Source organism: Haliotis cracherodii, unplaced genomic scaffold (genome assembly GCF_022045235.1).
Source record: "Haliotis cracherodii isolate W230 unplaced genomic scaffold, xgHalCrac1.p SCAF_1, whole genome shotgun sequence".
NCBI classification, from domain to species: Eukaryota; Metazoa; Mollusca; class Gastropoda; order Lepetellida; family Haliotidae; genus Haliotis; species Haliotis cracherodii.
The window spans coordinates 57,124,819-57,148,267 of NW_027266264.1; the positions used below are offsets into that span (position 1 = coordinate 57,124,819).

A 23,449-nucleotide genomic window follows, 5' to 3' on the forward strand; every position below is an offset into this window, starting at 1 on the left:
AGACGGGGATAGGCACAGGTAAGTCAGTGTCTTTATTCTTTGATGTGAAACCAGTTTGGATCAGTATTTAAAAACGGCCTACGCGTTATTGACTGAAAAACGTATGTACAGTGCGGACGACTGTGGATTTGGTGATTGTATCCTGCTCTGTCTTGTTATTGAGTTTGAATTGAGAAAGCCGATGTTCAAGAGGAAATGTTGATGTCAACGTCGGCATTACGATAACGGGATTGTCACAAGACTTAAATGTGATTTTAGATTTAAAATGATTGAATTACAAATGTGTAGACCTTTGTGTGAAAGCTGCAGAGTTAAGTGTCGGGCGCTGAACGCGAGTATTTGTGTAGTGACTGTTGATTTCCGTCACATATGACTTGAATTTTTGTTCCTGGATGACATTGCTGTTGAAAAGCAAAACAGTTCCAATTGTTTAGTTGGCAGGGTTTGTCCAGATCGTGTGCATTAAAGTCGCAGTCATTTGGAAAATGAAACTATTCTATTGTCCTCCACTATAACTAATATCATGGTGTGTAAAATACACAGTTATTAATGTTTCCTTTGCTTTGACAAGGAAATCAACAATTCGCAGAAGTAGGTATCAGGTGTGATTTCGTTGGTGCTGTCAGAAAATATGTGTTTGAAGGAAGTTAGTTGGTCTATGCTTGTGACTTTTCGCTTCATCTACAAGGCAGTTGTGACGATGTTTGAAAATGTTTTTGCAATATTGAGTTGGGAGTATGAGAGCCCTCTGCTAAGACGCCTCATTCAACTTATGATGCGCATATTTGCCTTAAAACGCCAGTGGTCTAACTGAGCTTAGCTTCCGCTGCTTGGAATTGATCTGCGTTGTTTACAGTAGTTGTCCCGTATTTTGTTTGCAATCTGTGCTATATCCATGATTGAGGACGCCATGATGGGTTGATAAAGGGGCCCCATCTGTCGCACAGGCCTGGACAATAAGGAGCGACCCTTACCCAATAAATACAGGGTTCCACAAACGGTCTGGAACAAAGTGGTGATGTAGCTAAGCAGAAATCTGTGACGTCAACAATGGAGCCACGTCATTGTTTATTGTGTCCCCATAAGTGATGTCGTCATATACACAATACGTCAACAATCAGCTGACGTCATTGACAATCATTGTATGGGTTGCGAACGTGGCTGACGGACGTGTTGCTCTCGGGGTGTACTGCAAAAGCTTTTTTTGGTGCAACAGAGACGGGGATAGGCACAGGTAAGTCAGTGGCTTTATTCTTTGATGTGAAACCAGTTTGGATCAGTATTTAAAAACGGCCTACGCGTTATTGACTGAAAAACGTATGTACAGTGCGGACGACTGGATTTGGTGATTGTATCCTGCTCTGTCTTGTTATTGAGTTTGAATTGAGAAAGCCGATTTTCAGGAGGAAATGTTGATGTCAACGTCGGTATTACGATAAAGGGATTGTCACAAAACTTAAATGTGATTTTAGATTTAAAATGATTGAAATACAAATGTGTAGACCTTTGTGTGAAAGCTGCAGAGTTAAGTGTCGGGCGCTGAACGCGAGTATTTGTGTAGTGACTGTTGATTGCCGTCTCATATGACTTGAATGTTTGTTCCTGGATGACATTGCTGTTGAAAAGCAAAACAGTTCCACTTGTTTAGTTGGCAGGGTTTGTCCAGATCGTGTGCATTAAAGTCGCAGTCATTTGGAAAATGAAACTATTCTATTGTCCTCCACTATAACTAATATCATGGTGTGTGAAATACACAGTTATTAATATTTCCTTTGCTTTGTCAAGGAAATCAACAATTCGCAGAAGTAGGTATGAGGTGTGATTTCGTTGGTGCTGTCAGAAAATATGTGTTTGAAGGAAGTTAGTTGGTCTATGCTTGTGACTTTTCGCTTCATCTACAAGGCAGTTGTCACGATGTTTGAGAATGTTTTGGCAATATTGAGTTGGGAGTATGGGAGCCTTCTGCTAAGACGCCTCATTCAACTTATGATGCGCATATTTGCCTTAAAACGCCAGTGGTCTAACGGAGCTTAGCTTCCGCTGCTTGGAATTGATCTGCGATGTTTACAGTAGTTGTCCCGTATTTTGTTTGCAATCTGTTTGCAATAAAACTAGCAATTAGTGACTCTACTCTTGCTATATTATTGATAATAACAGGCAGCATTATTCTACTAAGTAAGATCATCAATATGCCTACTCACATTGTTGTTAATCATTATATAGCATTAGCTGGAATGAATATTTATCTATTAATGGCTGCCTCTTATCGTCGCAGTTTTGTTAATAATTGCCTCACAGTAATGTTTTTAGTTTGACGCCGCGCTCGGTGAACTGATAAAGGAATTTCTGAATTAATGTACAAAATTTACAAACTGGTGTCAAGAATGCCACTTGCTTTTGAATGTAGACAAACAAAAGAAACGATTATGAGCTAAAGGAAATAAGCCTGATCACAAACTAGCATGGAAGGTGAATACAGATTGCATTGACAAAAGTGACAGCAACGATTGTATTTATTGCGTAATCTGAGACATTCTAAAACCATTCTTTTGGACCTTCAAACAAAGTATCATAACCATTAATATCCACAGGTGTCGTTGTTAGCATTGCAAACAAAGTTAATTGAGCCAGGAAATGTTGATAATCTTCGAATTTGTCTATACCCGATTATGTGTACCTATACTATCCTTAACTGATATGAAAATATGACTTGGTCCATTGGAGTTACACCTGCCCTTCTCTAATTTCTAGGACAACATTATTTGTACTGCTATCCTCGTTATGACATACGGGACAATGAAAGCGCTGGAATGTTGTTTATGTTGTGTTTTAATTGGATTGAAAGAATAAGCTCTAAAAGCGTGTGGAATCTCATTTGTTGTGAGTCATCAGTTCGGCAAATGTTAAAACATGGAACTTCGCCCTCGAATTGTCACAAACTACAGAGAGCTCCATGAAGGATAAGCTAAACTGTTTCTTTCAACGAATCTGTCAGCACTCGTGTTACAGTTGGAATCTATCCCGTAGAGTCTCATTTGGAAGCGCAAGTGTCCTCAGGTATGTTGATAAATTAATTGATGGCAACAATAAGACAACATATATTATAAAATGCATTATAGTGATTTCCAAAATGTACTTTATCTCTGATAGTTTCGACTAATAATTTAAGTTGACTGGTTGACAAAACATGTTACATATTACTTTTCCAAATAGGAAAATGGCAATCCGCAATGAAGGACTTAACAATTGATTATGTATCATGATCTGAGAAAAGACTGTTATTGTATACATTATAACAACTCGAAACGTTTGCGATATTTATGAAAAACTCCTATTATTGCTCAAAAAGTCTATGAAACTAGAATAAAGATATAATTGCAAGATAAGAAAGTAAGCAGAACTCATTGAAGTTTTATTTTTTATAATATTAACCAAAATCTGTCGAGATTTCTGTCCGAAATGTACTTGCATTTTCAAAATCATTTCGATAATTCCCATAGAGTAATATGCCATCTTCCCGAGGCAAGTGAGTTAACTGACTATAAAAGTCCAGTTTGACTTTTAAAGTCAGTTAACTCTCTTGCTTCGGAAAGATGGAAATATGCTGACAAAGAAAATAAATATTCATAGCTATATTTATATATACTGCATTATTTGTTCATGTATGATCGGTTTTAATTAATATTAACGATTATTATACATATTACGTAAAATGTTTTCAAAACGTTATGTTTCAATAACTTGTTTTCGTAACATTATGGGGATATGGGTGTCCCAGTCGTCTTAGTTGACGCAATTAACTGTGCCGACTTGCGTCACTTGGTCACAGCAGAAACATATGATTGTGGGTTAGAATGCCGGTTCTCTCCGATTCTCACCTGCATCACTTCAGGCTTTCCTCCCACATTAAGCTGACACACCGTGATATACATGTAACTGGAATACTTTCAAAGCGGCGTTGAACCCAACTCACTCACTCATTCTCCAACATTATTTATTATATATGATTTTACAAGATGAATAGGTATCACACATGAAATAATAACCAGATAGAAATCAACTAAAAACAACCCAACAAGCCCATAGAGCTAGTGTAATTATATATAGAGAATCTCACCCGAGTGTCTTTTGATATCAAATATATCAACACGAGCTGATAAAAGTGGGAAAACTCCGAAGCTTGCCGAGGTTTTTTTTCTACTTTTATCAACGAGTGTTGATATATTTGATATCAAAAGACACGAGGGTGAGATTTTATTTATCATCCAACATCATTCTTCAAACCTTTTCAGTTTGTAGACAGTAATTAGCAGTGTCTTAAGTGTAAAAAGTACTGCTTACAGCTTCAGTAGCAGAGCCATTAGAGATGTCATATGATTGTGACGTCATGGTAACCAATGACGTCACAATGGTTTGCAAAGCATTGTGATGCAATTTCATTGCAGCGATATCTACAGTGTAGATATCGCTTGATCTCACCCAAGCGATATCAAGCGATAGCAAGTTTTGGATGATAAATGATATTATACAAATGAACTTCATGTATCTGATTATATTTAATGGCAACTGACTTCATTTATGTCCACATGCTCTATCAGCGGAAAACATCAGACGGATGGAATATCAAACTAATGACATGCGATGTTTTTCTCACTCCATTCATTTAATCACGTGCATGTGTACAGTGTACCAATACTTAACTTATTCCCGAGGGAGGTGATATGAACCGAAATTATATTTTTAATTATTTTTTGCAGGGTCTTATTTATCTAGTGGAGTGGACGGACTACCCCCTTGAAGACGCAACCTTGGGAGTCTTCCTGCCACATCCCTGTCCATCTCCTGGAGGACTACAGCTGCTCTCCCGGGTCCGGTGAGCGCCTGGGGCTAGCATCAGGTCCTGTAGATAGGTCACTAAAGACAGCTGTCAAGTCGCCAGGTGGTCAACTATCAGTACACATACAGACACACATTGGGTCAACTGACCCGCTATGAGATCCTTCTTTAGAATACTGGTGGTATAACCTTAACCAACATGGCGAAGGTCGTCAGATTTTTAACTTTCCTGTGAGAGTCTCACCAAAGCTTTTTATGAATAAGATGTGGAAGGCGACTGGAGGAGTTTTGACACTGCGGAATGTACGGTGGAGTAGATTGTTATGTTTGTCACCAGTTTGAGGACACTGGACTCTCGATAATACACTCTTAGTATAACCTATCTTTGGGTCATTTTCTGGATTCTGGATGCGTGCATGATAAGGTACACGTATTTAGCCATGGCAAACAGCACTGGTGCTAGGGGTAGCTCTTTAAGCGGTAAAATAAATATATCATTTTTCAGTGCATCACCAACTCCACGATCAGCCGAAAATTATCTCTTTTTAGAAATATCTCATAAATGTTTGAGAGAAATAGACAGTTACTCAAAAACACATCCGAATTTTACTTTCGTGGACATTCTAAATGCCAATTTACTTGTAATACAAATACAGCAATCTGTTAGGGTAGAAAAACGCATACGCGTTACAATTTCAAAAGTGAATTCAAAATTCAAAAGGCTTACTGGTGTGAAAAAGCAGGCATATGTAAAGAAGTTGTACAAATTACGGTTATTAGAGAATGAAGTTGTAAATGCTAGACAGATGAGAGAGACTGTTGCGGCGCTCGCTGAAGCGCCACCTCAAACAGCACTCAGTCAGAGAAGACAAAATGTCCTCTAGGGAAAAACTGATTGACCTGATCAGTTCAGCAATGCATGTTTAATCTGTCCGCCGGGAAACTGACAAATGTATTAACATAACTGATGACATCTTCCCGAAGCAAGAGAGTTAACTGACTTTAAAAGTCCAGTTTCCGCCCTTGTCGAACTTGGCTAGAATTACTGGGCTCGATCGAAGCGCTACCAGTGGCTGTTACCAGTTATGTCCCTTCTAAGCCTCTCCTATGGACCAATGAGACTCCACCTCTCGTCTCACTTGCGTTTGCTTCACCCAAAATGGTGGCGCCCAGTCAGGGCCATCTGATCGATAATCAAGATCTATATTGTGATAAAACGGGTCTTACATCGCGAAATGCATCAAATCACGTGAGCACCTTGATTAAAAACATGAAAAGATTTGGAAAATATCTGCTGACTCTCTTGCCTATGGAAGATGAACTGATGAATATCTACTCAACATTTGTTATAAAGTTTAAAGATTTGTGAAAAGCTTGTCCGGACTAAACTGTGTTGTGTATACGCTGCAATGATCTGTGATAATGATTTATGATTGACTGTTTAAATAATGCGGTGAATAAACTTCTTGGAATACGATATTTACTTTGTATATATCATGACCCCTCGTTATCCCATGAAATATGTGCCTTTATGCCAACCTCCGTCTTGGTGTTCTCATAAATGATCGGATGCACCAGCTTAATAGCTTACCCCCACTGAGCGTCCTCCCCAGTGGATACTGACCTATGCATATATTTGTGCCGGGAGTAAAGGGATGTAACTCCACATAATTTTAAACGTCCTGAAGTTATGGTTAATAAACGTTAAAAGTTAACCATGAAGGTGTTTATTTATACAACTGATAATTTGCATATACACAGAGACAATGTTGATTGTTATTATATCGACCCGTGAGGATTCGGGGTAGAACAGGTCTTCAGCAACCCATGCTTGCCGTAAAAGGCGATTATGCGTGTCGTAAGAGGCGACTAACGGGATCGGATGGTCAGTCTCGCTGACTTGGTTGATACATGTCACAGTATCCCAACTGCGTGGATCGATGCTCATGATGTAAGGCACTGGATTGTCTGGTCCAGACTCGGTGACTTGGTAGATGCATGTCACCGTATCCCAATTGCGTGGATCGATGCTCATGATGTCAGCCACAGGATTGTCTTGTCCATACTCGATTATTTACAGACCTGGAATAGTGCCGGGTGCGGTGTTAAACAACAAACAAAGCAACCAAATCGGTAAGCACACAATGTTATGGCTTGTGGCTGCTGCAATATGCTAACGTCAGTGGTGGAAAGCTGCAACATGTACGACAGAATAATTAGATTCAATGGATAACAACACGTTGAAAGGATAATGAAAAATATGACCTATTTAAAAAATAAAGTACCCATTTAAGTGATGTTGTATTGATATGTTTGAAACGTATGTCTCTTAACGTAATGGTGCAGGCAATAGGGGAAAGAGCCTGTCAATTAGCCCGGTTCGAGGATTTTCAGTTTATGTCACAAGTCATTACAGTGTTTGTTTAGCCTTTTGTGTCAGCTCTATTTGAACGCACGATTAGTCTTAACTTGGGCATCTTAGAAATGTCTGCTCTACCCCCATGTGTTGTGTGATAAAGTATAGTTTTGCCCAGTACTATTGTAACGTCATATGATTAAACTATAAAAAGCTCAGGGCAAAACAACTCTGTATTACCCTACACATGGGGTTTGAGCAGACTATATTTTTTCAATAAAGAGTACAGCTAATTAGCTTTAGTGTCAGAGAGATTTGTGATGTCATGGTAACACTGACTTAACATATTTATGGGCTGCAATGCATCGTGATGTAATGTCATTGATGTTTGATTGTTTGATGTCACTCAAGCGATATCTCCCGTGGAGTGAGTGAGTGAGTATGGTTTTACGCCGCTTTTAGCAATATTCCAGCAATATCACGGCGTGGGACACCAGAAATGGGTTTCACACATTGTACCCATGTCGGGAATCGAACCCGGGTGACCTTCGGCGTGACGATCCAACGCTTTAACCACTAGGCTATCCGACCGCCACTATCTCCCGTGGAAGTCACTATGGGGTGATATGTGTACATTCTGCCTGAATTTGGAAAATACTCGATACTGATTGGTCTGTCATAGGTGTTAGATCACAACCTAAAACCAAAAAGACAACCAAAAAAAATTTAAAACAAAAACAAAAAAACCTCACGTGGTTGCTATTTTGGCGCGTTCGGTTCTAAATTAAATTTAGCGCGGTGAAATCTTCAGGTAACCTAGCTATACATTGAAAACACAGTATGTCTGTCTCCTGATTAACATGACTGAATAGTTTTGGGAAACGCTTAATAAAATACTAACGTTTTAGACATGTCATGTAGATATAGTTAGACCATCATCGGATTATACACAGAGTAAGCTGAAAACAGCAATGAAATAGCGTTTGCTTTCTATGTGGAATATGTATTTTATTTTATTTTCTCAAGTTCAAACGTGCGAAAACGATGTATGCCTGTTCGCCTAGGGTACATAAACGTTTTATTGTTCTCTGTTGGAAAAGACTAGATAGTCTTACTCCATTTCCGCTTCCGGTGACCAATGGCGGAGATTTTCTTTCGTATGAAATTACAAAATTGTTTTCCTACATAGCTTTCTGATTTCGAATGAAAAAATGGAAACTCAAGCACAGCCCACTTCAACTAACCAGTCTTCAACCCCAGCATTCCCAATCCCTGGATACGTGTTGGACGACCTGTGCAGGTTTGTTAAAGAATTATTGAATTGTCAAGGCTAGTGATCTTACTGTGTCTTAGCACCGGACACTCTATTTCCGCGAAATGTAGCTGTTGTAGAAGTCCATCTGAATACGAAATTGCATGTCACCAGCCCATGTCATTTTCTTGAATTAAAAACTCGAATTAATAAGTTCGTGTTGAAATGTGATTATCAATACCGATCATATTGACCACTAATCTCTTGTGTCAGTACGATTTTCATAGGCTTGGAATATAATCATCATGTAACAAACACCTTGTTTATATACAACATATGTCTAAGTTCAGTTTTCAGCAAGTTTAGTTCACATTTTATTGCGATATGGCATCAGAGGATCCAGATAAACCAATCAAAACATTACCACATAAGTGAATCAGGACGGTTGTCGTACATTTAACGTTTAAAGTTCAAGGGAAGAGGAGTATCTTTAGGATTCTGTGTCGCACAGCCTGTGGGCATGGCGAGAACGATCTATACTATAGGTGGAATTCTATAGAACACCAGAAGAAGGCTTGGCAACAATGCCATTTACCGGTTAAATTACTGCTCTATACATCTGCTATAGGGCTACCACTGTCTCACTATGCTATTACCATGGCTCACACTCGAATGCACTCGCACTCGTCTAAGGTAGCTGACACACCTTGCGATCCATCACCCTTTACGATCTTAGGGAGCTGTCACACCTTTCCGGCCCAAAACCCCTTTGTATTCATTATGGTTAGCCTTGTTACAGCTAGGGTAAGCCATAATTTCTTACCTTTTTATAGTGTTTCCAATAATCCAGTGAGGGTAATCTTTTTAGAGCATAGTCTGTTTTAACACTTTTGTCACTGAATTGGTTACTCATTTTGATGGACAATGGCAGTCATGGCTTCCTCAAAAAGATGAATGGAGACGGTAGTAGTAACACGCATTCGAAATCATTGTTCACTTAACTACGCATGAGTGTTAATGAGGTGCAAATGACCCATTAAACGAACACTAATTACATGTGATGGTGCTCTTGGTCCAGTGGTAGAGCGTCAGCTAACTAATGCACTAATGAGCCAATCCGGTAAACGCGTCACAAGTTACAAACAAAGACAGAATCTCTATTAAATTTGCATCATAATGATAACAACCTGGCATATTTTCAATGGACCCAGACACAGTAAATCATTCAGCATTTTGTTGTGGTCTGCGTGTCACTAAGACAAGCAAACCATTTTTTTAAGAAACTCACGACATGCGGGTTGTTAGTCTGACAGCTAACTGACTGAGCTACATCCACACGGTTAAACTGATTTTACCTAGTCATGCCTGAGATGTTACGGAAATGGTCGGAAATGGTTGAATAGATGATGGGCACTTACGAAGATTATGGGTAGGCATGGTGTCTGGTGACAGACACTGACGATTGATCCCGATGCCATTTTGCACACTCATCAGGTTCTATAACCTACAAGATACAGAGTGGTTAGGAATAATCCGTTATTGCATTAACTGAAAACACCTCCAGGCAACAGATGTTGAATTCACAAGAGTATCAGTATTTGTTTATTCATGGGGTGATATTGTGACTGAAAAGAGTGAGAGGGACCCTGTTGCAAGAGGGTCGTGATGGGTTTTAATGCTTAACGTAAAACACCCTTCAAACACTATCGTAAACGTAAAAGTCATCTTTTTGTATCGTAAAAGCTTATCGTAAAATACCAAAAATAGCTGCTTAACGTAAATAAATAATTTACTGCTTATCGTAAAATGATTAAAATGGTGAAAAAAACAATCTGTCTTCAAGACCCAAATGCTTCGCCACAGAAAGCAGGCTGCGCAACTGACGCAGGGGACCAGTCTAGAATGTTTAGCGATTTGAGATTTTACCAGGTTTTAAAAATATGAATTGTCAGGATGAAACGAAAGCAGAATTAAAAGTCCCATGTCCTGCCATGGCTGATTTAGGAATTTTTCGCGATGATTTTATTGAAAAAGAAGAAAAAATACTGCTTAATGAAAACATACCCTAAATTTTACTGCTTATGGGACCCCCCCATCAGGACCCTCTTGCAAGGCTGACGTCGCAGGGCATTGTTTCACTGGTGTATAGGGCAACAAAATTTCACAAACAACGCCATACCGTTTTGTTTGTAAACTTTGTGTTGCTGAATACTAAAGGTAGGCCTAAGAATTTTTCCCTTTTAAGGAAGAGTTACTGTTCTTTTCACCCATGTCAAAAAAACTCCAAATACCCAGTTATCTGATTGAAATTTGCATACAGCTTGGAATCCAGTGTTGTGTTTGGACCTGATAACTCCTGCAAAATGCCCATTAAAATGAAAAAACAAATGTTTTATTTTAAGCAGCACATATATATATATGAACACTACATCTAATAAAGTTTACACTGAATTGCTACACAGGGATGTGATAATCCAAGCAACAACTCCAAACATGCTAAACTGACAAACAAACATTTATTGGCATTGCAGCCAAGTTCAACTGGTCATCAACGGTTTTGATTATGCTCAGCGGGGTGGTGTGAGTGTGCATAGTGGAATAGATGTTCCTAAATTAAGAAAGAAATGCTGGAAGCAACTTACAGCTTAGCATAACAATTACAGTATGTACAATGATGTATGTGCCATCACATTATGGCTGAAATACTGCCAACATGACTTTAAATGGAACTCACTCACTATGTATGTACCATTCAACAAACATATAAGTAACCATGGTAACAAGAGATAACTCCATAATAATACCAGTAACAGGATGTTTATGAATTCCACATAAACATTATTGATGGGTTTGACTTTCTGATCTGTCGCTCGAACCAAATTTGGACTACTTGAATCTGATTGGTTCACATAAACAGACACCTATCATGGCCTATAGACCACTCAATGTAGTTTCATGGTTTTTTTTAGTCGATTCATCATCAATATCCCTGAGGAGGAGCGTCAGGACTTGATCCGCATCTTCTTCCAAGTAGAGCTGGCACATTGGTTCTATCTTGACTTCTACTGTGCCGAAAACCCAGAACTGAAGACATGTGGAATCAAGGAATTCTCTTCCCACAGTATCCTTGCTGTAACATGTACCTTATAGCATTGTATAGATCTTATTTTGATGGTACATAAACAGCTAAACTTATTTCTTTAAGGCCATGAAAAGTTAAAAAAGGGTTTGAAATCATGATACAGGAAGTTTTGAAATGTATATGTGACAAATGTTTTTGATGAGAAATCAGTAATCATGACATTGTTTGGTTTTGTCTGGCAAAATGGTAATGTTAGTTCATGCATGTCAATATTGACCAGAGTCTAATGTAAGGGTTATTATTCCTTTCTCAAACTGTGCCAACATGCTAAATTAGTTTTTTTCTGGTAAGGTTAAAAGCCTTAATTTTTGAAAATGAGTTTTTGATGAGAAATGTTTCTTTTCATTGCCTAATCGTGATAGTAAATTAAATATATTTTCTTAACCATATCAGTTTTCCGCCACTGTCCATTTTTGTCTATTCATGCAGAGCATGTGGACAAGCGGCTCGAAGAATGGAGAGCCTACAAAATGAGCGTCCCAACCTATGGAGCTATCATCCTTGATCCCGACAAAAAATATGTATGTTCAATTAGCATTCGTGATGTTAGTGTGTGCTGGTCACATGTGATGAGTTACATCTCATCAACTGGGTACTTTGGTAGTTAAGTCTATGTGACCCTGTACAAAAATAGGGGCCCAGTCATCTGAGGAGCCAGAATTTGCTCTACAGAGTAACATCCCTTAGGCATGTCAGGAAGCTCTGATTATGTTTCTAGGTTTTTCAACACGCAACTCATGTTCGTGGGTTTCACAATGGAAAACGTGCAAGACCCACATCACTTCCGGCTTTCCTCCGACATTAAGCTGACTTGCAGTGATGTATGCCTAACTATTTTCAAAGCGGTGTTAAAATCACTCACTCACAATGACTTGCGATCAACATGCTAAATGAACTTCCCAGGATTAAAAAAATAATTACTTCTACTGTTTCCATATTTTAAGTGACATTTTCAAATCTTGCATAGTTCATAACAATTTATTTGTAATAAGTAATGTAACTATGAGAAAGATAAGGCGATGTAGAAAATGTATGTGGCCGCTTGCAGTGTCTCCTGGTGCAGGGGTTTTGGACCAAGTCAAGCTGGGGGTTCCCTAAGGGCAAGGTGAACGCCGAGGAGATTTCCCTCAACTGTGCTGTCAGAGAGGTAAGTCCAGCAATAAGATTGGCTACACATTACTTCTTTCATAGGCATACTTGCCAACCACACTCTGTATATCACTTGCTTAATAACGGTGGTAGAACCTACACCGAAACGTTGCCCCTTAATTGTAATAAAGAAGTTGTTCATCCATAAATTCTTATCCTTTCTTGGCTACGCATGCTTTTATGACAAGAGAACCTAAAGTAGCAAGCTGTACCATTCTTGTATTCATGTAGCATGATTTCAAAAGTAGATATCCATGTAGTATAACCCATAGGGTAGAAGGATCATGTGTAATAGCTTTGTGATATTTGTACGTAAATTTTAGTGATTCTCAACATGCTCAATGCTGATTGGTCAATTGAAGCCACATGATGTCACAGTGCTTCATTGTAGAGAAAAATGTGATATGATGTCATGCACCATTCATGACGTCACACATTGATTACATTACGTCATCTGAACAATATTCTACCATCTTTGAAGTTTCTATGCAGGTAGAAATTTTTTATGTTTTTCTGGATTTTCTTTCAAATTTTTAATGAGTAATATATAGAATAACCTACGTGGAATCACGGATTATCAGTACCTCGTGAATTAATGCTGTAAGTCCCTTGCCAAAGGCTTGGGATTAAAGCCATTCACTCTCATGTGATAGATAATACATTCCTCTAAGCTTGTTGGTTATTGTCTAATTCTGATTCGGATCAAACCACAATATGAGAAAGGGGGGAACTTACAAATTTGGGGGTGTAGTTAGTTTGATTCATGTCTTTCAAACACAAACTTCCCCCTCTGCCAACTCGGATTTATTATGTATATCAATGCTAAATAACAATTACCCCAATCAAATAGACATAGCCTCAGTTTCACATGATGCACTTATTAGTAATTTCATTGTCGAAACCTATACTGAAAATGAACAATAGGCGGAATAGTATAGTCCTTCTTTAAAAGGACTGTGATGATTCAACATAGTGCTAGTACAATATGATACTTTGTGCCATTATGCGATGCTTGTGTCCTAGGTCCATTTTTTACATGATGTATCGTAGCCATTTTCAGAAATTGTCTTGACATTGTAGATAGTGTCTTGTGTCAACAGAGATTATGTCTCTATGTAACAAGGTAATTAATGACCAACTGTTTGATTGCCTTAACAGAATAACTAAAGTCATTTAAAAAAAATTGGGTGTTCTTTAAATCTTTTTAGTAGTTTACATCATGAAATTTGAGTAAACAGACAGACAAATAAGTTTGTGAACAAAATGAAACTTGTAGGGATTATAAATTTGCCTGAGGATAGTTCCCCCTTTAAAATTAATGATGTCAAATGTTTCTTTAATATGTCAACTTTGATTTGCTATCATGACAACTTTAATGATGTGTATTGTACAGTGAGAGTGACCTTTATATGTTTATTGATAAAGAGACCCCCCGTGGTCTAGTGGTAGAGCATCTGCCCGGATTGGGGAAGGTCGTGTGTTTGATCCCCGGCCGCGTCATACCAAAAGACGTTAAAATATGGTACTTGTTGTTACCCTGTCTGGCACTCGGCATTAAGGAGCTAAAACAAGGACTGGTCGGCTCAGAGTCAGTATACTCACTGTGTCTGACCAGGGTATTCATGTTAAACTGCGGCATGGTATCTCAGTGAGCTAGCACTATAAATAAGCATCAGTTCGGACTAGTACAAGCAGCCACACAAACACACGTACATGCAGTCGCTATATAAGTGCAATAATCTTGGACGCAACGTTAAACACCATTTCACTTCACCTCACCTATTGATAAAGTACAAATTTACATTTTTATCTGTTGTTAGGTGATGGAGGAGACAGGATTGGACATATCAGCACTTATCCGAAAAACAGACTACTTGGAGAACCAGATGAATGATCAGCTGACCCGTCTGTACATCGTCCCAGGGGTGCCACTCAATACACATTTTCAGCCCAAGACACGCAAGGAGATAAAGGTTTGGTGTCTTACTATTCTGTTGTCCTTTGATAATTATCATGAAGTGTTATTCCCTGGTCATATGAAAACAACAGAGTTTAGACCTGATCTATCACTTATTTCAAAACTCGTACAAACTTAAATTACAAAATAACACTCAATCACCGGACCAGCGTGTCATAAATTTTACTGGTCCTTAAGAAAATCTACTAACTAGGAACAGTGGCTCAGTGTTAGTGTAAAGTACTGAGTCTGTATTAACCATGTTATTGTCAGCTGTGATTAAGTATGACACCCAGGAACTCAACTGCTTTGTCATAGATTAAGCTTTTTAGCTATCTCTGTCGCAAGAAAGTTTACAAAATGAAGATCCAGGTTAGAATTGGTCCTCACCAACCCATGTTTGTCATAAGAGGCAACTAACAGGATCAGGTGGTCAGTCTGGCTGACTCGGTTGATACATTTCATCATATCCCAATTGTTTAGATCGATGCTTAAAATGTCATCACTGGATTGTCTGGTCCAGACTTGTTGGAATTTTGCTGATTGTAGTGTTCAACATCAAGGGGCTTTATCTAGACCTGCTCAAGTTTGGAGCAAATGTCAGAAAATTTTGATTAATTGGAATTAAACATTTCCTAGTTCATGCTGTTACAGTTAACGCTATTAAGTGTTATGACTTTGGAGAAGGGACTTGTTTTCACTAATAACAGAACCAATATAGAGGAAGAAGCTTTAATCTTTAGTTTCACTAGTGTTAAAATGAGCATTGATGCCTCTTCCTCTATATTGCATTGAATGCAATGTGAAAACCTCTGAATTTAGGCAAATAATAACTTTGAAAAAAACCACAGTTTTAAACAAAATAGCGATTTGCCTGCTGATTGCACATAGTTTGGAGTTCTAGATAAATCTGTGGTTTTGTAGACATGGGTCTGGCCAGAATAGAACCTGTAATCATGGTAATAGTATTACATGTATGCAGATGTTTGTTTCAGAGCCTGCAGTGGTTTCCCATTGACTCCCTCCCATGTCACAAGAAGGACATCGGGTGCAAGACGAAGCTGGGGATGAACCCAAATAATTTCTTCATGGTTATCCCCTTTGTGAAGTGAGTGTTTCTGTGTTTCTGCAACTAAGTTGACATTACAGTCATTGAAGATCCAGGTTAGAATTGGTCTTCAGCAGCTCATGCTTGTTGTAAGAGGGGACTAACAGGATCAGGTGGTCAGGCTTGCTGAATTGCTTGATGCATGACATCGTATCCCAATCATGTAGATTGATGCTCATGATGGCAAACATTTGTCTGTCTGGTCCAGACTCTATTATTTACAGACTGGTTTCATACAGATGGAATAGTGCGGTGTTAAACAACAAATAAACAAACAAAACACGCAATGATGTCAAATTGTTATGATTCAATGCTGCCCACTTTGTAAATTGTAGGAGTATCACAAGGGGTATAAGTCATTTTAGTCACGAGTGAGTGGTATGAAACCTAACGCCGGATGTAGCAAGGTGCAAGAGATGTATTGTCACTCTCAAAAATCCATGTGCAGTCTGTTTCCTTCATGGCGGGGTAGAAGGGATCTATTCTCCCGCTCAGGACGATATTTCCCTCCCAAGCGGGATACGTGGTACGTTATCAAGATCACGTGAACTAATCAGATCTCAACATTCTGACATGTAGTTAGTTTATGCCTAAGTGAATCAAGTGGTCAGGCTCTGTGACTTGGTTGATGCATGGTACCCCAACGGTGTGAGTCATTGCTCATACTGGTAACTAGGGCTGCAATGAATACACTATGAGGTGAATATGATTCGTATCACAAATATAGTGTAACGAATACGAATATTAATTCACGAAAACAATAACAAGTCAGCAGTTGCTGTATTATTTGTTATATTCAGTGAAGCATTAACATAAATGTTTTGACATGGTTTGTTAATTATAAATATATTATACATTTATATACTGCACTTATCCAGGTATAAGTATCTGCTCAAATGTGACAATGACCAGTGACCCCAATACTGTTAAATTAAATATTATAAGAGTGTTGTCTTTGAAGAAATCTATGCATATCATATGTTCTTATGGATATTTTTAGGTACAGGGTATGTAAATGCACATACTTGCATATTCATAAATATTCGATTCTAATGGCAAAGAATAACGAATTCAATTCATGAATGGATACGGTTCGATTCACCGAATATGCGAGCGAATCGTAACAGCCCTACTGGTAATATCATTCACTGGATTGTCTGGTCAAGACTAAATTATTTACAGGCTAACGTCACACAGCTGGAATATCGGTGAATGAGGCGTTGAACAACATACAAACGAACAAAGAAACAAATGCCATTTTCAATAATATAAAGTATATTGTGACAATTTGATGTTTAGTCTATGATTCCTAGAGCACAGGTTAATGTTGGTGATGTTGGTTATTAAAGTATTTTGAACTGTGAAGATCTGGGGTATAATAGGTCTTCCGCAACCCATGCTTGCCCTCAAAGGTGACTATGCTTGTCATAAAAGGCAACTAACGTGATCAGGTGGTCAGACTCGCTGACTTGGTTGATACATGTTATCGGTCCCAATTGCGTGAATCGATGCTCATGATGTCAATCACTGGATTGTCTGGCCCAGACTCTATTATTTACAGACTGCAGTCATATAGCTGGAATATTGCTGAGTGTGGTGTTAAACAACAAACAAACATTAAATCATTTTAGATGTAGAACATTTGGAGTAGCAATCTGAGCACACAGAAATATCAACCTTGATTATCCAGTGTATTGTAATATCTATCCCCCTTCTATTATGTTAAACACCCTGGACATGTTCTCTACCAAATCTCCGATTCAAATGTCACAACGCTGAATGGGTCCAGGGGCCTGTTCCACAAAGCGATCTTAGTGCTACGGCTGTCGTAAGCCTGTGTAAAGTAGAAGAGTTACGATCATCTAAGCGCTAAGATCGCTTTGTGGAACGGACTCCAGGACATTTATCAAAACAGCATGGAGATATAATACACTGGATAATATAAGATGATATCTTTAAGAGAAACCAACCAACCAGCACATCCTCACACACGTTTGAAACCCTCTGTGAAAGGTCTGCTTTTCCATGTAGTTTATTTCCACTTCAGACAGCTACGCAAATGGTTAGGCTTCAATTCAGAGTCTCAAACTCAGTCTCAGTCGGATGGAGAGTTCAAGAATACAACCAATCAGCAAAAGGCATCCAAGAATCGTGAAGCCAGTGATGGGAGACAGTCTGGGACGCGGCAGAAGCAGCGGCAGACGTTGGTATTTGGTCAGCAGCTTCAGAGTGACTACCAGGAGTACATCCAGCTGAAGGAGTCCGCCAAGCAGGCTGTGAAGGAAAATAAGCATCGAGCAGAGTCCCCGGGGAAAGGGCGTGGCAATGTTGTCAAGGCAACAGGAAGCCAGCAGCGTCAGCAGGTGATGCAGTCTCCACACCAACAGAACAAACAGCAGTACCAGATTCTGGTGAGGCTCTATGATGAGAAAGTATCTATACTCCAACACTGGCTGACCCCCTCCGCTCGGCATTCCCTCACCACCACCCACCACCACCCACCACCACCTACCCCTCTTATTTTTTCTCTCATGGATTCAGCAGTCAGGTCATGATTTCTCCCAAGATTTAAACTTCAAACATGCTACGCACCGGCGGCAATCATGAACAAATATAAGACATCGGGGTGGAGACTGCTGCCCAGGACAAACATAGTTTCGGATTAATCTTTTTCGGGATTAAGCGTCAGTAGTTTGATAAACTTTTGCATATCTTGCCTTGATGTGTGAGATGAGGTACGTTCTTCCGGTTTCAGAACGATAGGTAAAATTGCAAGAATCTTGATTGTTTTTCGTAATATGCATTATTTTTCGACTGAATGGTTTACCTATAATGTATATAAGTTCAGATTTTTTATTATTCGCAGCGTTTGTTGACTTTGTTCAACTAAACAAATCGCGAGTTAGGCCATGCTCAAAACATATTTCTTTCGTTGGTCGGTTTGTCAACAACCGGTCAATGTCAGAAAGTTTATCAAACAAAATAAAAAAAAATGAGATTTTTTTTACAAAGATATATATACTTCCATGTTTCTAATTATAGGAACTTAAGTTTCTGAATGTAACTGAATGATTATAATAGTACTACGGGATCACGATGCATGTGGAGTTGTTTGTTTACCGCCGTTGCCATGATTGTACAAGTTCCATCCAATTGATGATGTTATGATTCAGATTGTTTTTGTTTACAATTAGTTACACCGAAAGTTGCTAATTTTTAGAAATTAATGAACTTGAGTGTTTTTCATTCGTCAGCAAACAAAAAATCATGATCGAATGTAAAAAAAGATAAAATTGTAAAGAAAATATCGGACTGCATGCGGCTTAACGTGAAGTGCCAAAAGTCAACAGTGGTTGTTTCTGGTAGTTATGCGCCGAGAAGTTGGGCCGAAACTTTTTTAACATGTGATATTTTCTTTTTGAGGTAAATAAACCACTGAAAGTTTTAATATTGAGCAAGCTCATTAAGCCTTCTTGGTAAATAGATATGGCGAGTTTTATTTTGGGGTGTCGTTATGATATTCGCCTGTCGAATGGGTTTGACATCAGATGCACGGGAAGTGACACCTCTGTCGAATGGGTTCAACGTTATCGTGCAGAGCTTTAAGCAGTAGCTAGCTGCTGAGTGTCCAAGCTCCATGATATTGACTCCTTTGAGGTGTTATCATACAAATACTATTTCTTGTTGGATTTTAAGTTAAAAAAATCATTAGTACACATTTTTGTAAGTTGTGTGAGTTTTTTAACTATATTTCATAGCTCAGCATCTGTGTCAAATGTATATGAGTAGAATGTGCTGTTCTGTTTGCCAGGCTCGTGATGGTGCTGTGACGGGACAGACAAGGAGGAATCTTGCCACTCAGTTTGACAAACAACAAGGTAAGCACACTCAACACGCCGAGTACTGTCTTAGTCTGGCTGGGACTCATTTCATATTACCCAAAGTAAGCCAACAGAAATTACATGAGATAACTCTAAACATATTTTCATTTGGAATAAAAGATTTATCCCCGTGTATTAAGGGTAAAAATATATTAGTCTTGGTTCTCAGGTTCACATCATCATTAAGTCAGACGCATGTTTTGTTTTTGTTTCCATTTAAAAAAAATATGTTTTAAATATCCTTAAATATTCTGTGTTTTGAACACACAACCTCGGCAGTGAAATGTTACAATACAAAGTACTGTATAGTATTTTACTTATCAAGGAATACATTTATGTATGGAGGCCCTTTCCCAGGTTGATTGTACACAGCTGTTTATTTGGTTACATAATAGTTTGAAGAACCAGAAAAAAAAAACAGAAAAAAACACTGCCCACCACAATATTTACAAAAAAACATCACCTGAGAACTCATTCCTTTATTTTAAGCCATATATTTATATTTATGTCCTTATGCTGTATATTGGAATAGCAATGGCTATGATGCAGGTTATTTTTCCTTGTGAAGATTAGATCAAGTTCCTTACGTCGAGCCCTGCTTGAGATAACTCAACATATTGTCATTTGAAATAAAAGATTTATCCCTGAAATAAGATGGCCTCATACTGTATATTGGAAGACTTTATCTGTTTACATGCAGCTATCCTCATCCATAGGGTTTAGCATATGTCTGGGTCTCATACTGTATATTGGAAGACTTTTTCTATGTACATGCAGCTATCCTCGTCCACAGGGTTTAGCATATCTCTGGGCCTCATACTGTATATTGGAAGACTTTATCTGTTTACATGCAGCTATCCTCGTCCACTGTGTTTAGCATATCTCTGGGTCTCATACTGTATATTGGAAGACTTTTTCTATGTACATGCAGCTATCCTCGTCCACTGTGTTTAGCATATCTCTGGGCCTCATACTGTATATTGGAAGACTTTATCTGTTTACATGCAGCTATCCTCGTCCACTGTGTTTAGCATATCTCTGGGTCTCATACTGTATATTGGAAGACTTTATCTGTGTACATGCAGCTATCCTCATCCACAGGGTTTAGCATATCTCTGGGTCTCATACTGTATATTGGAAGACTTTATCTATGTACATGCAGCTATCCTCGTCCACTGGGTTTAGCATATCTCTGGGTCTCATACTGTATATTGGAAGACTTTTTCTATGTACATGCAGCTATCCTCGTCCACAGGGTTTAGCATATCTCTGGGTCTCATACTGTATATTGGAAAACTTTATCTATGTACATGCAGCTATCCTCATCCACTGTGTTTAGCATATCTCTGGGTCTCATACTGTATATTGGAAGACTTTATCTGTGTACATGCAGCTATCCTCGTCCACAGGGTTTAGCATATCTCTGGATCTCATACTGTATATTAGAAGACTTTATCTATGTACATGCAGCTATCCTCGTCCACAGGGTTTAGCATATCTCTGGGTCTCATACTGTATATTGGAAGACTTTATCTGTGTACATGCAGCTATCCTCATCCACAGGGTTTAGCATATCTCTGGGTCTTGGGAATGACAATGCATTAAACATTTCAGGACGTTCCACTCAGTCGGAGAAACTACAGAAGAAGCGTGACCTCGGAAAAGGGGAACTTTACTCAAAGACATGGCTCAACTTTCGTTTTGATGTGGATGCTATAATGGCCTGTCTTTCCTAGTTGTACAGTTCCCGGGAAACAGCAGTTTCCGTGACGACACTTTTGCTCATTGTTAATCAGGACACCTACAGAACAAAAGCAGTCTGGTACCTGATGTGATTCTGCAGTGAATAACTTGCTCTGATGCTCCCAAGGGCATGGGTGCCCAGTGGCCTAAGGTATCAGATTTTAATGTGCAGAATCGTACCCCTTACATGTGCCAGGATCTGCTGACCATGGGTTGGAATTCCAGATTTCCCCAGGTTATGGTCCTTGAGTTGTCAGCACCATGAACCTGTTTGGGCGTTTCACCAGAGTGGTAAACATCGAAGACCAGTGCCACCCTGGGCTATCTTCCCACATTAAGCCATGATGGAGGTAAAATACTGTTCACAGCAGCATTTAACCCAACCTGCTCACTGATTCTCCATGTTGCATTAGCATGAAGAAGGAAACTTTAAGACGTACACCAGCCAGTATTCCGAAACTATAAATAACTTGTTGAGTTGTCCCTAACCATGTATTGTTCAGAGGAAAGAGGGGAGGTTTTTGTTGAAAAAAATATTAGATATTGAGGTAAGGTTGTTGTCACACTAGAGGTTAATTTAAATCTTTCTGTGAGATTGAAAAAGCTTTCTACAAAAATATTGAATGTTGCTTTGGATGTTTGTTTTTATATTATGAAAAAGATAAACAATGATGAAAGTACTGTTAAAAGTACATTAGGTAGGTCAATATAAGAAGGTTAGATATGTTTTGCTTTCTAATAATGTTTCACCCTCAGAAATGGTTTAATAAGTTTGTTTACAAAAAGTTGTTTCTCGGATTTTGGGGGATTTTCTTTTTGTTTTGTCCACTGACCATACCACTATTAAAGGAAGAATTTGCAAACCAAGTAAATTAAAAATCAATTGGCTGATATCGGTTCCTTTATGACCTATCAGCATGTTGTGTGTAACATTGAGTGGGAGGGGAGACAGGATTGGCTGCTGGCCTCTGTCCACTCAAACTCTGGAAGCACTTTTGAAAGCTGAATCACAATTGACATTTATTATTCCTACTCATGGACTTGTTGTATCTTATCAGTAGGAGGGCCGCGAATAGCTGTAATATTGCTGATGCGGTGTAAAGCAGTATTTATTCATTCATTCTTTTAGCGGATCAAAAGATTCAGTTGCTGAGTTGCCATGGTTACTGCCCATAGCTCTATTTAACATTCCCACCAATATCCATGTAAAAAGCATTATTTCAGGGTACTACTGTAGTTGTTAGGGTATTTTAGTGATAAGAAAAAGTCTGTGAACAGGATTTATTGGATATTTTTTAAAAATACATGATTTCTTATTTTGCTGAGAATGTACATTTCTCCAGAAAACTCAATGCTATCATCAATCATCGAGCTGTTTGGGCAGCCATTGTGAGTTTCTTATTTCTGATTGTTTTAGACCATAATCACAACAGAAAATGACACATTTACTTATATCATATTCATATTCCTTCGGGCATGAATTGACTTTTGTTGATTGATGGAAAATGTACCCTGATATTACTTTCATGAAAAGACTCCATAAAGGACTTACATTTCATATTCATTTTTGCATTTTGAGAATACAACTGAGAAGTTTCATTGTCACCATTTTAATGAGTTCATTGTACAAACACGTGGTTTCCATTTCAGAAAACAATTTTTGATTGAAACCTGTATTTGTCCCTCCTGGATTATTGCTGCAACAATGTGTAGGTACTTGCGCATCATGAAGCACATGAAGCATGAGCACATTGAAGGAGTAAGTTTAATATTGATTGAGTTAGGATGTACTTCATTGCAGTCACAATCTCATTAAAATCAGATATTCGTTCTCGCTACCGCCAGTGAGAGCTAAGATCATATTTTAATGAGATTCTCTCAGGCACCATTTAATGCAAGTAATTGTTTTGTACGTTTGATAGATTTGTAAATGTTTGCTGTTGTATAAACTTTTTTTAACAATCCTGATTCATGTTGTTATTTTGTGGATGTCTTGTAAACCAGAGTGTTATTTCACAATATTTC

The 23,449-nt window shown here is 38.5% G+C and overlaps 1 protein-coding gene across 1 annotated transcript; it reads left to right on the plus strand.

Annotated features, from left to right (window-relative positions):
• Positions 1 to 8,323: 8,323 nt before the first annotated feature.
• Positions 8,324 to 23,331, plus strand: LOC139465792 (m7GpppN-mRNA hydrolase-like). Its single transcript, XM_071247712.1, has 9 exons — positions 8,324 to 8,492; positions 11,414 to 11,565; positions 11,980 to 12,107; positions 12,635 to 12,733; positions 14,556 to 14,708; positions 15,688 to 15,800; positions 17,848 to 18,211; positions 19,612 to 19,678; positions 21,296 to 23,331. Exons 1-9 carry the CDS (start codon positions 8,404 to 8,406, stop codon positions 21,415 to 21,417), a joined length of 1,287 nt encoding a protein of 428 aa, XP_071103813.1. The 5' UTR covers positions 8,324 to 8,403; the 3' UTR covers positions 21,418 to 23,331.
• The last annotated feature ends 118 nt before the right edge of the window (positions 23,332 to 23,449 follow it).

What these genes read in the sequence shown, in the direction of transcription:
- LOC139465792 (XM_071247712.1), top strand. Translation starts at nt 8,404, where the DNA reads ATGGAAACTCAAGCACAGCCCACTTCAACTAACCAGTCTTCAACCCCA. An exon ending in CAAGGAATTCTCTTCCCACA is followed by an intron (nt 11,566 to 11,979) that starts GTATCCTTGCTG and finishes TAACCATATCAG; the next exon opens with TTTTCCGCCACTGTCCATTT. An exon ending in TTGATCCCGACAAAAAATAT is followed by an intron (nt 12,108 to 12,634) that starts GTATGTTCAATT and finishes GGCCGCTTGCAG; the next exon opens with TGTCTCCTGGTGCAGGGGTT.